At 41.0% G+C, this 12,234-nt stretch overlaps 1 protein-coding gene across 2 annotated transcripts in view; it reads right to left on the bottom strand.

Annotated features, from left to right (window-relative positions):
- Positions 1-12,228, bottom strand: part of shank3a (SH3 and multiple ankyrin repeat domains 3a) — a 194,398-nt gene extending 182,170 nt beyond the window's left edge. Inside the window, exons 1-2 of one of the 2 annotated variants that reach the window (XM_086109498.1) lie at positions 12,004-12,228; positions 11,870-11,917 (exon numbers count right to left, since the gene is read on the bottom strand). Coding sequence is in view for 1 of the 2 variants with exons in the window: in XM_086109496.1 (XP_085965622.1) it covers positions 11,870-12,006 (137 nt within the window). In the remaining variant the exon portion in view is untranslated. Of the gene's footprint in view, positions 1-11,869 lie in introns of both variants that reach the window. The other variant, XM_086109496.1, reaches the window with a different exon arrangement.
- Between the last annotated feature and the right edge of the window lie 6 nt (positions 12,229-12,234).

The following is a 12,234-nucleotide window of genomic DNA, read 5'->3' on the forward strand; positions in this document are numbered from 1 at the left end:
GGTTTAGCCATAGTTCATACGGATTTTGTGGTGAATCTTACTATATGGCCGTATCGCACAAATCATACGGATTCTGGCAATTTCCCCCCTAACAGGTAGTTCCGTTTGCTTTTGCCCAGAATGGTGCTAGTCTACTCGAATGCTATCATTTCCAAAGTAAATATGAATGGATGCTGTAACTTCAAGCCGATGGGTCAGCATTTGGAGTTGGTGAAAAAAGTAACGCAGGAATACAACTCTGAACACAGTAATGCCACTAAGTAGAATGATGATTAGACATTAACCAGACATTGTATTATGGAGATCTACAATCAATATCATTGAAAATTTCATGGGGGGGGGGGGGGGGGGGGTTTGCCGTTATTTTGACATATAAAATGCTTTGGTATGTTATAAGGATTTTTTGCTCTTTATAAGGATTTTTTTGGTAGTTTATACAGGTTGGCGCTCCGAAAAGTTGACAGGTATGCATTATGGTTAATTTTGTTTTAATTTCAAATAGCGGCTTAGAAAGAGTTTGTATGGTACACTGACTATTTTACTAGTTTATGGATTTCATGTTTTTTAAGAGCCTGGTTTACTTCACGACGACTACAGTAGGGAAACAAATCTACTGTAAATGCATTTAAAATGATAACATAAAATGTGCAACCTACCAGTCATAAATGCGACAGTAATTATAAGATTCTCAAATGAAATATAGAACAGCGTGAATCTGTTCATTTTAGGATCAGTTGTTCTTTTCGGGAAGTGAATAATGCTGACAAGTCCAAAAGTAACCGTTTGAATAGGTCTGACGAAAACACGCTACTGTAAATGGCAACTTTCACAACAGGTGTTTGATCCATTAATCAAACCGACACATTTTCAAGGACATCCACTTCTCACCTTTGTTTGACTCTTCCAGTCTCTGTATCTCTGAATTGGTCCACTCGTGGATCCAAGCTAAGTGTTATCAGTAGGTTGTAACACCGATGCAGACAAACCGGAAGAGTCTCATAACGTTAGAGGAAGTGGATATTCATGGGAATTTTCATGGATCAAAGACCTGTTTTAATCTTTACCATTAAGCTCTTTGTTAGAAAACAGCAAGTTTTGCAAAAAGGACTGAATTACTGAACAGTTGGAATTGTGCATTCAAAAGTTTTGAGAAGGTAAAATGAATTTCAATCACAAGTGTCAGTGTGCATTTTAAGGTCATTAGGCCAGTAGGCCTAACATTGTGTAAGTGCCGTATTTTCCCCACAAAAAACATTCAACTTTTTCAAAAGCCCACAGTCCGCCTTATAATCCGATACCTCTTATATATGGATCAATATTCTAATTTCTTGGACGTATTATTTTAAATGTTCTGTCAAGCGCTTTGTTACAGCTGCAGCGGTTGAGAGGGCTCCAAGTACCGTACTGGCCCGAATATAAGACGACCCCCTCTTTTTCAAGATTCTAGTTTGAAAAAATACTTTTTGAACACCAAATTAATTTTTATCCAGAAAATAATTACAGTACATCTGAAACAAATGATTATAACAATATATTTGAGAGAAAAAGCATGTTATTTTGCCTCATTCAAATCTTAATATTTGAGCATTTAAATATGTAAACTAAAGTGCAATCACATTTGTAAATGAATGGCTTCTGGTTTTTGAGATGTAAATTACATCATAACTTCTCCTCAGCTGCCGGTTAACCCGGCCGATCTTCGCCCCACTTTTCTCCAGTTTGTCACTACGTTTCTCCAGTTTCTGTTATCTCTTCTATTATTTTCTTCTCTTTTCTTTCTTACCGCTATTTTTTATTTTTCTTCTTCGTGCTACCGCTATTTTTATTTTTATTCTTCGTGACAGGGGTTCGCTTTGGCCTGGGGAGTCAGGTTCAGCATTCGCTTCAATGATATCTGGCGCTATCTAGCATCCTGAATGGATATAATGTCTAGGCGCCAAATATAAGACGACCCACACGTTTTCAATCTTATTTCAATGCAAAAAACATTGTCTTATATTTGGGCCAATACTGTCAATAAAGTTGTGTTGTATTGTATTTCCTTTAGCGTAGCGCCATCTATTGGATGCATGACACAACCCCGGCCACTATTGTAGCTTCTATCCTATGCGCCTTCTATAATGTGGTGCGCCCTGTATCTGAAAACAGTTTTCAAATAGACCTATCATTGAAGATGCGCCTTATACACCGAAGTGCCTCAAAGTGTGGAAAATCCAGTAGGTGGTATTCATTAAGCTCCTGACCAAGATGGGTGAAAACTGGGACCATTGTAGTATTTCTATATTTAGATCAACATCTGCCTAATGTCACATTTGGTAACACAGCAGGCTCAGTGTCTGCCAGGCAGCCAGATCCACTAGCAGCTGGTTCCAGGCTTCACTCAGCCCTGTCCTAAACACACTCGAGAGGCCATTTTGGGGAAAACAAGGCATCGCGTTTACTTGAAAGTGCAGACAAAAGGCTGTGTTTACTTGTTCAACGCCTCAGCGGTACGTCAATTGCACATTTTCAATCAATGTCCAACTGTGTCGTCTTCCACAAGCGAGGCCAACCACGCGGATGCTAATGAGTTCTTGCATCTAAACAGCAGGTTGCGGCTGAGAGTTGGCCCTCCATCCACGCATTGACAACCTCAGCTGCCATTGCGCCACTCACCCTGATTATAATAGAGCCACATGAGATTTAACCACTCTGGATATTTGGAATTAATGAATTCCTGATGACGATAATAAGCAGACATAAAAGTTAACATTTGTGGAACACTTGATATCAGTTGGAGTCAGTAGATTTTATGGGAAATCATATTACAAGCCAAGCGTTATATCGCACTTGATGTCAACGGTTTTCCCGGCCTGCAGAGATTTCATGATCGACTACAATGTGTATCATGGCTCAGGGTTTGCGCCCCAATTTGCCAGTTCATTGTTTAAAATATACGACATAAGGCTGCGCTGTTATGACCATAATGCTTTGTACTCACTGTAATTTAAACATGCTAGACAAGAAGCTTAATATTTCAATAGCGTGTTCAAACAATATTGTAACGCTGCCCAACTAATTGAAAATCTGTGGTATTTCCTTCCACACATGCACGCAGACACACGCGTGCACACACACACACACACACACACACACACGCACAGCATGACCGCATGTTATTTGACAGAGAACACAGCATGCAATCGCGACGCAAGTGTTGCCCTTGACAGCAGTTGTCTGACGTCACAGCGAGCGGCGCAACGCGATGCTGAGGTGACTGCATGGTAATTACATGGCAAAAGAATCCATTGCTTTTATTAAAACCTCTTGTTTTATTGATCTTCATGTGACGTGGCATGCATGGAACAAAAGTGATACAAGACATCCTGTTCAAACTGTGTGTATTTGAAATATTGATTGGAATTCGGCCATGTGCATTCATCTGCAGCACTTCTAACATGTACAGCAAATAAATCCTGGACCAAATCCGGTCTGTGAGTCATTTCAAACCTACAGTCCATTTTCATGTAATTGATCACTAAAAGTAAAGACATTTGTTTAAAAAAATTAATTTAAAAGACTGAAATTTTACGTTTTTTTGTCTCATGTATTTTCTATGTGTAAATGCATTCCATACTGAAACAACCATGTTCCATTTTGAAAAAGAAAGAAAGAAACGAAAAATGTTATTTACAGAAAAAGCAATCATTGACAGAGCAAATGGTGGCAGCCTACTAAAATTCACTTCTTGCAGCACGGTCGAGACAAAGGTGCATAACGGTAAAGATGAACATCTTCATCAAAATCAGGTGATTTGCGCTATTTGCATGTGTTGCCTTTCCAATTGTCTGGTGCATAAATTATACAAGCTACTCATTAAAGTCACAACATTCACAGCACGCCGGTGTCAGAGTAATGTAAGAAATACAATGACATCCACCGCATACATCAGTGGAGCACAGATTTTGTCTCAATGCTCCTTGATCAAATTCACCAAAATCTCATTGCACCACATGTGCCACAACTTAGACCTGGTTTTGCCTGGTCTAAAGTCTGGTCTATTTTTCGTCACCAGATTGTCAGTTACACCAGGGGGTGTGTCAAAGAAAACACTCTCGGTCCACGGGAATGGCCAGCGTGGCGCAGAGTGATTTACCAAATTCCCAAACACTGCAAACTAGACTTACCCTGGCACAAAAATAAAGATGCACCAGTTTTTACAATGAGCGTACGTGCATTGTCAATGAAAATAGAGCACAATGCAATACACATAATTTAACAGATAACTTTGCAGTGGTCTCTTGACTCCAGCGCTGTACATACAAACAATATACGGTATATTTGCTTGATGATGTCCATCTGTTTAATGGATGAAAGTTAAAGAATGTCCAAGTAGCCCTTGCATCCTTCAATTTTGCTGCGTGTGGCCCTAAGAAGAATATGTCTGGACATCCCAGCTGTCGACCTTGTGCACAGGGGCCATAAAAGGATAACACAGATGGCGAATGTGGGGTCAATCGCGCAGGATAATACAAACTGCCAAAAGAGGACAAAAAATAATGAAGATCAAAAAAAATGAGTGCGGGGGAAAAAAAAACATGACAACCAAGTGGAGCAAAGCAAAGCCAGAGGCAAAGTCACCACTGTCATTACAGTGATGACTGCATCGGTGGTAGGGCTGAAGTGACGGGCGGAGACACTCACCACCTCAGACCACAGCTGACAGCCCAGTGATGTGACCTTCGTGACTTAACTACCACTTTTGCTTGCACTCTCGTCCCCATAAAGTGGTTCAAATAGCACTGCGTGTGTGAATTACAGAATTGCTCAAGCCCATTATATAAAGACTGTAATTATACAGAGGCAGCTGTGCCAATGACACTGTAGTCCAGTAGTGCTGGCCCCTCACAGCAAGAGAACTCAATCATCCACTCTCCTTAGTAACTGTCTTATGGGTTTCATCTGGGTAATCCTCAGGCACCTTACACCACATGACAAACTCATGGCTCGATCTGTCTCACCACGAAGGAGAATCAAACGTATCCATTTCATGTTTCTTGCAAAATTGATTTTTTTTTCCCCTTTCATTTTGGCAGAGAATCTGTCCAAAAGATATTTTTCTTCTCTTTTTACTGAAATTACAAGCATTTTTCCCAACTAACTCCTGCTTTGAAAAATAATTTTTATATTTGCTTGTCACTACATTCCATGACTTCTGATTGAAATGTTAAAAACAGAAAATAAGAGTGAAATGCAGTTGAGAGAGAGCTTACTTACAAGTAAAATTAAGTAGCATTTTGGTCTGTTTTACTGCCACTTCTCTCTCCTACCGAACTCCTAGAAGGGGTTGGTGGCAATACGCCAAGGCTGTTGTTGTCAACTCTATACAGTTTGTCGTGAAAGCATGGGGAAAAACATCATGCTCAGAGCAAGGAAAAACTTAATGACATAGTTGCACAACATGCACGTAATATTTTGTCTTCACATACCGTGTCTTTGTTGCGCAATCCCATGCTGGGGCGAGGTAATCTCCTTAATCATGGAGGGACTCTCAGAGGAAGACATTCTCACATAGCCAAGTTTCCCAACTTCTGCCATTAACGGTGACCGATATTAGTTTGGGAGACATGGAGCTTGCAAAAGACAGGCGCATCGTACAGCACGCACTATTATTATGTACCCCAAAATGTCGAACCCATGTGCATGTACGCAGCATTTACAATTAAAAGGTAAAAAGCTATAAAATTGTAAATGTAGTTCAGCATAAAGACTGGAAATTGGAGGCTTTTTCCTGACAAGCGATGGGCAGTTTAGGATTTTTGATCACAAAGAATTAGTGATGGAAGAGTACCAATATCAGGTATCCGCATAAGGCTAATATCCGGCCTTAAATCAATACTCGTGACGGCAGCCGATACTGGTATCTTGCTGCGGTTTTACCATCAGAAAATAAAAGACAAACATGTCTGACGAATGCGCATTAAAATGCAAATTCTGTAAGTATATGTATATTTGTAAGATTTATGTCAATGCTTTGTTGGCTATGACCTGGATGTCACTATTTTACGTACAAAGGATTAAAGTCCTTATAACTTTATTGATAAAATATATTGTGCCACATAATGCATTCTGAGAAACGAGCGGCTTAACCTGCCACGTTCCATTATCATGGATGTCACAAAAACAAAAGGTTCCCACATGCAATTTCTGGATTGAAAGCACACACTTTGGCATGGACAAGAGATTAAGCGTTATAAAAATTGATTGAGAAATGAGCAGGTTATGACTTCTTTTCAACCCAGATGCATTACATTGGAATTTGCTTGAGCATGCCTAAAAAAATTTTTTAAAAATCTCGGCCTTCCTGTGTGGAGTTTGCATGTTCTCTCAGTGCCTGTGTGGGTGGATTTTCTCTGGGTACTGCGGTTTCCTCCCACATTTCATAAGCATGGTACATTGATTGCATGTTCTAAATTGTCCCTAGGTGCGATTGTGACCTTGAGTGGTTGTTCATCTATATGTGCCCTATGATTGTGCCCTACGATTGTCTGGCAAGCTGGTCAGGGTGCGTGAAGAGAGCTACGATAAGTTCAAGTGTGGCTGCAACCCTTGTGAGGATAATCGGATCAGATAATGGATGGTATCTTCAGACACTATGTGCCTTCATCTGATTCTGAAAATTAAGTACAAATTGATCAAACAACAGTTCTACGATCAGCACATATATAATTTAGTGTAGCACCACTGTCTCTTTGTAAGCACAAAGAACTGTTTCAATTTGCCAAGGGAGCTGATCTAAGACTAAAGACGGTTTCTTCTTTCTGGAGCTTTGGTCTGTCCTTGAACAATGTCTTCATATTCCATATTTACCTTTCATCTGCTTTGAGTCCTGAAGCCCTTTGAGGTGCTTTGGTCTGTCTTGGAAATTGTTTCGAGATTCAGGAATGACCAAATGCGTGTCCGTTGTGTTCTGATGCTCCAATTGTACGGGGTATCTTTTAAAAAGATGCCACTTTAAAGTTTTGTAACGTGGAGTATGTCATTAGCGATCCGTATGTGTGTACGCCATTTAAACAAGTATGAGATGTACGATCGGTCCTGGGGTCACCGGGCACACTGGTGAATATTTCGCATTTGCAGGTTTGGATATCATCATGAAAAGTGCGGTCTTGCCTTTAATTGCCAGATATTCTGTGTGTTCTCCTCCAGTTGCCTCCACTGTGATATTTAACAAACTGTCTACAGGCTTGCGAGTGGCCAGAGAAGTAAAAGTCATTAGTGTTCCTTATTTCATATCTCCTCTGCGCTTGAGGGAACGTCATTAGGACTGCACCCTATGTCAAAAGAGCTTCTGCATTGGTTCTATTACTTTCCATGCGCTTGCATCATTACTTTCCGAAGCACTTGGCGTGCAAGTGAAGCAGCTGAAATGAGGTCGGATTACAAATGAAGAGGTCAGCTGTTTTTGTTTGAGCGGCTGGTCAAAACGAGCCCTTTTGGTAGCATTGTTCATCACATCCATGACTGCTTGCAGTAAGCGCCGGCAGCAGAGGATGGCTCAGGTTCAAATTGACTTCCTTGGAATGCGACAGAATCATTTGTTTTGGCTGATGAGGGCAAAATGTTAAGCCCATCATTCTTACGTGATTCCATTTGGGTGTTTGATTATTTGCAAAATCTTGTTACCGCCGCGAAGGAAGGTGCTACCAAGTGAGGGATCGTCTCGATTTGGTTAAACTACATGTTTCTCCCTGAGCAAAACACCGGCAAAGACATTTGTAGCAAGAAGAGTTATTTCAATGAATATTTATGCTCCGCTTGAAAATACAGAGCTGGCTGAGGTTTTTGGAATTCTTCGATTATAGTTACTGCAACACAATCAGAGTTGGTTGTCTTGAATTGAAAAAAAGAAAGAAAGAAATTGCAGGGAGACACAATAACACCTCACAACATAAAGGGAGGCTTAGTCACTCAACTGCTGAGAATAACTGAGCGATAAAACCATTGTGACTAATGTCAAACTGGAGTTCAAAACGATATTAAATGTCCGTTCAAGAAATGATTGCGAGAATCTATTAGCTGAAAATTTCTATGAATGAAAGATTGTCTCCACGTGCCATAACCTCAATTTAGAGCTACCCCTAATGCTGCACAGGCAACTTGTTTACAATATCCAAACCGGTAAAACTGAAGACAGTCCGAGAAATTATTGCTGTGCCTCGGTTGGCTCTGCTGATTTGGTTCACACTCATTCAATTGGGTTCAGGAGTAGCCTCTTCAACAACTGTGTGTGGCCATCTATAAACAGACTTTTTTTTCCTCTATGGCTTTTTACACAGCATGTTTCACTGTTTCATGGTCTTGATTGTTCTCATGTCATTCATTTATTGATTTATTGTTACTCCATCTGCAGCACTTTGGAAGCAGCAATGGTTGTTTTTAAAGCGCTCTATAAAGTTGAGAGTTGCAATTTGTTCTGCGCATGTTCCATCTGCAAGGAATCTGGATCTTTTGAGTACAGGAACGAGTACCCACCGGTAATACACAAGCGGAGGTATACAAATTTGGAAAACGGCATACGCAACACCTCACTAGACTTTTGGAACAAAGACAAAAACGGCTAGCTTATTAGGGTGATGAAAGACATGAATATAACATATTCTATTGGCGGTAGAAAGTAAGAAGCAGAAATGATGAGACCTTGTCCGCGTGTTGGGGTTTAGATGGGGATATTGCAATTAATCACAATTAGCATTTATACGGGAATAATTCTGTCTGCCAACGCATGTAAATGGGTTATCCTCAATGTTCAAACCGGAATTTTTCCATTAACCTGAATATTGTTGGAATAAAAACAAAGTCATTGACCTTTTATTTCATTCTCAGTGGCAACAATCAAATTTTAAGGAGTGTCCAGGCTAGCAGACCTTGAGTTTATGAAGGGGTTCCGATCCTGTGGCGGCGGAATTGAATTTGTCCTAAAATTGTTTTGTCTTTTTCAAACCTGGCGAAGACAGTAAAAATGTGTACATACAACACTTGGAGGCCATAAAACTAAAACAAGCGGCCGTGACTCAGAGGAAGAGCGGGTCGTCCAGTTACCAGAGGGTCCACTGTTCAATTCCCGCCCTGTCTCAGTCATGTGTCGTCATGTCCTTGGGCGAGACACTTCACCCACTTTGCCTCCGGTGCCACTTACACTGGCCTAGGGCTGGGGGTGAATGCTTGGTGGCGATCGGCGGGGCCGTAGGCGCGCACTGCCAGCCACGCTGCCGTCAGCATCCCCCTGGGCAGCTGTGGCGGCGTACGTAGCTTACCGCCACCAGAGTGTGAATACGTATTTGTGTGAACACTGTATCCATTGTGACTGCTTTGTCCAGCGTCCAGCTGTCCGAAAAAAACGGCAATTAAATCTGACATAATTATGAATATTATTTCATTCTTTAGACTTATTCTTACGCCGCTGTGCAAACTAGTTCGTTGTGAGACCTTTTGCGGTGTCGCTTTAATCCAGTAACAATGTAACACATGATGCATAGGTCTGCTCAAAAGCAAAACAGCGGATTTTCAAATGCTCTTACCAATTCACCTCCTAATTGGCAATACTGTAACACCAGTATAAGGCTCTGGGCAATGCATTCACCACTAATCTAATGAGCAGACTAGCTGAAAAACACTCTCATACAACAATGCAATGAAAAGACTGAAAGTCCAGTATGAACAAGACAAAAGCCGACGGAGGCGAGCGCAGATACAGTAAGTGAGCGAGGCAGCAGATAAAGCATCCGAGTGTCTCGTATGCAGATTGTTGCCGACTGCCTGTCACGGTGGGCCCCAAATTACCTTTGCTATCTCGCAAACACTCGTGGCAGCTGCCTTGTCTTACTCGTCCAGATCCGACGGCACAGCCCCAACTGAGGGACAAAACACGGCGACTCCTTGTTTTTCACACTGGAGGCACACCTGTGTTGCCGTGCACGTGCTATCGACCTCTTGGCTCCACCCCGCACTACGCTTAATTGAAACAGATGGAGGAGCCGGAGCGGGCCGGGAGGAAGAGGCCCTGAGGGGGACGGTGATGGAAGAAGAGGCGAGAACGCAGAGCATGTTGAGGTTGTTAAGAGCGACCGTAACACATTCAGGTGCCACTCACTTGTCCACTATGTGGACACAAACAAAGAAAAAGGCTTTGCCTACCACTCAGAAAATAGAATTAAGTAGCAGAGCGAATATAGGTTTGAGCAACGTTCCATTCCAATTAAAGGAGCCATGGGAGAAAATGAGAAACATTCATGACTCGCTAATAGGGGTGGCAATTGATGAGACTTTGGTGATTTTTATTCCATTAGTGATACTGCTGATTGATTATCAACAGTCATTGGATTAGGGACTGAAAAAACAAAACAAATAAACGATGCTGTATATCAATTATGTTATCGTCATGGCACACAGTATATCATTCATTACATGATATAATAATACAAGTACTCAAGATGTTTCTACATCATGAAAACATTCCCCCTTCTTTAATGAAATCAAAGCGTTGCGAGAGATGTAAATAGCCAGTGTATCGTTTCTTTTGCCATAAAATCTACATAGTTAAGCTTTAAAGAGTGTTTGCCGTGATGCCATATAGGAAAAGTTCACAACCAAAAAAAAGCGCTTGTTGCATATGACATCATCACTCATTTGTGACAAAGTGGAATTAATAAAAGCTAAATAGTAGCTCACAAGATACCAGCGTGCCTGAGGAAATTGTCCAGTTCCACTCATTTTGGTGCAGAGAAAATGAAATATTTGAGTTTATAAGCTCAACCGGCACTATAACTTTACACATTTGAGACTGGGAAGAGTAAAAGGTGAGATTCTAGCTTTCATCATTCCTGCCAGGATAGCAGTTTCCCATGACATGACAATTACGTGTGGAAATATTTACAATGCTCCTTTTGATCAGACATAAACAAAGAATTGTTTGGTTTGTTTGTTTGTTTTTACTGTTTGGTATTGTCTGGTTGTCATCTCATCTCATATAAAGTGGCCAAAAGAAAAATACATTTTTTAAGATGGAAAAATCTGGATTTTTTTATTTTTTTTTTGTCCGACTATCTGAAAAACAATGATAACATCAAGTATTGCCGGTGCAATTCACTGTTTGGAAGACATTCTGTGCTAGCAAAGCTTCTGGCTGAGTTAATAATATAAGTTCCATTTTCAAACGGGCTTTCTTTTCTCTCTGCTTTACCAGAATCTGAACCCGTCCACTTCAAACAGTGACTCTCCATCCATTTGCTTTGGCATAGAGACAAGATTGGTTCAATATCTCTGAACTAACAAAATTCCTACCCTTCGCCGCCTGAGAAATTGCTCCATCGAAACCTTTTGAATTGAAAATAAAAATACACATTCCCTTCTTTGCATATATTTCAAAAGGTATACCACAAGAACATGGTCAAGGGCGCTGTTGGGGGACAGAAGAATGATGAGCCTCTCCATGTGCTACTTTGACATTCAGCTGCCTCCTTCAGGAGCAACTTGAATGTGGCAGGCTTTTGACATTATATCCAGGCACTTTTATCCCCCTCTGTCTCGCTGTGCAACTAAACATCATGTATAGCTAGCGCAGTATGGAGCACATGTTTTTTTTATTTGTGGCCCCAAGATACTAGTGCAGGTAAAATGTCAAGATAGTCAAACATTATGGCCTTGAGAGGCCCTTTAAGCAGCCATGAAGAAATGTAGATTTCTAAAGCAAGGGCAAAGTATCCGCAATAGGCATTGCTACATGACTGCTTCAAAATTATGTCAGCATGACCAAACTATCGTAGAAAAATACATCAATTGATGTAAGAATCCAAATAATTAACTAACAAATAGTTGACTCAATTCCTACCTGCAGAGCTGAACATCAAGAGGTGGGAGAGCTTCTGGGCCTTGGCAGCTAATTTGCATCAGGTGAAAAAAAAAAAAAGAATGAAAATTGATTCTTCGGAAAAGAAAAAAAAAGATAGACCAATTAATTATCACCATGGAGAAGAAAAGTTACTGTGTCTGCAGGTCAGCTTCTCAGATGAACGACTGTGCAAAATGTGACTGCTGCTCTCGGGCTGCCAACCCAAAGTCTGTTCCCCGGTGTGTATGTGTGCGTGTGTATGTGTGTGTGTGTGTGTGCAAGGAGGCAATGCTGGCCTCTTTGTTGTCCGCAGTAAGAGGATACTACTAGTGAAACAATATCAGGCCGTTCAAACGGAGGTGAAT

This window comes from Hippocampus guttulatus, chromosome 4, assembly GCF_054856545.1.
Source record: "Hippocampus guttulatus isolate MCC_2025c chromosome 4, RoL_Hgut_1.0, whole genome shotgun sequence".
In the NCBI taxonomy this organism is placed as follows: Eukaryota; Metazoa; Chordata; class Actinopteri; order Syngnathiformes; family Syngnathidae; genus Hippocampus; species Hippocampus guttulatus.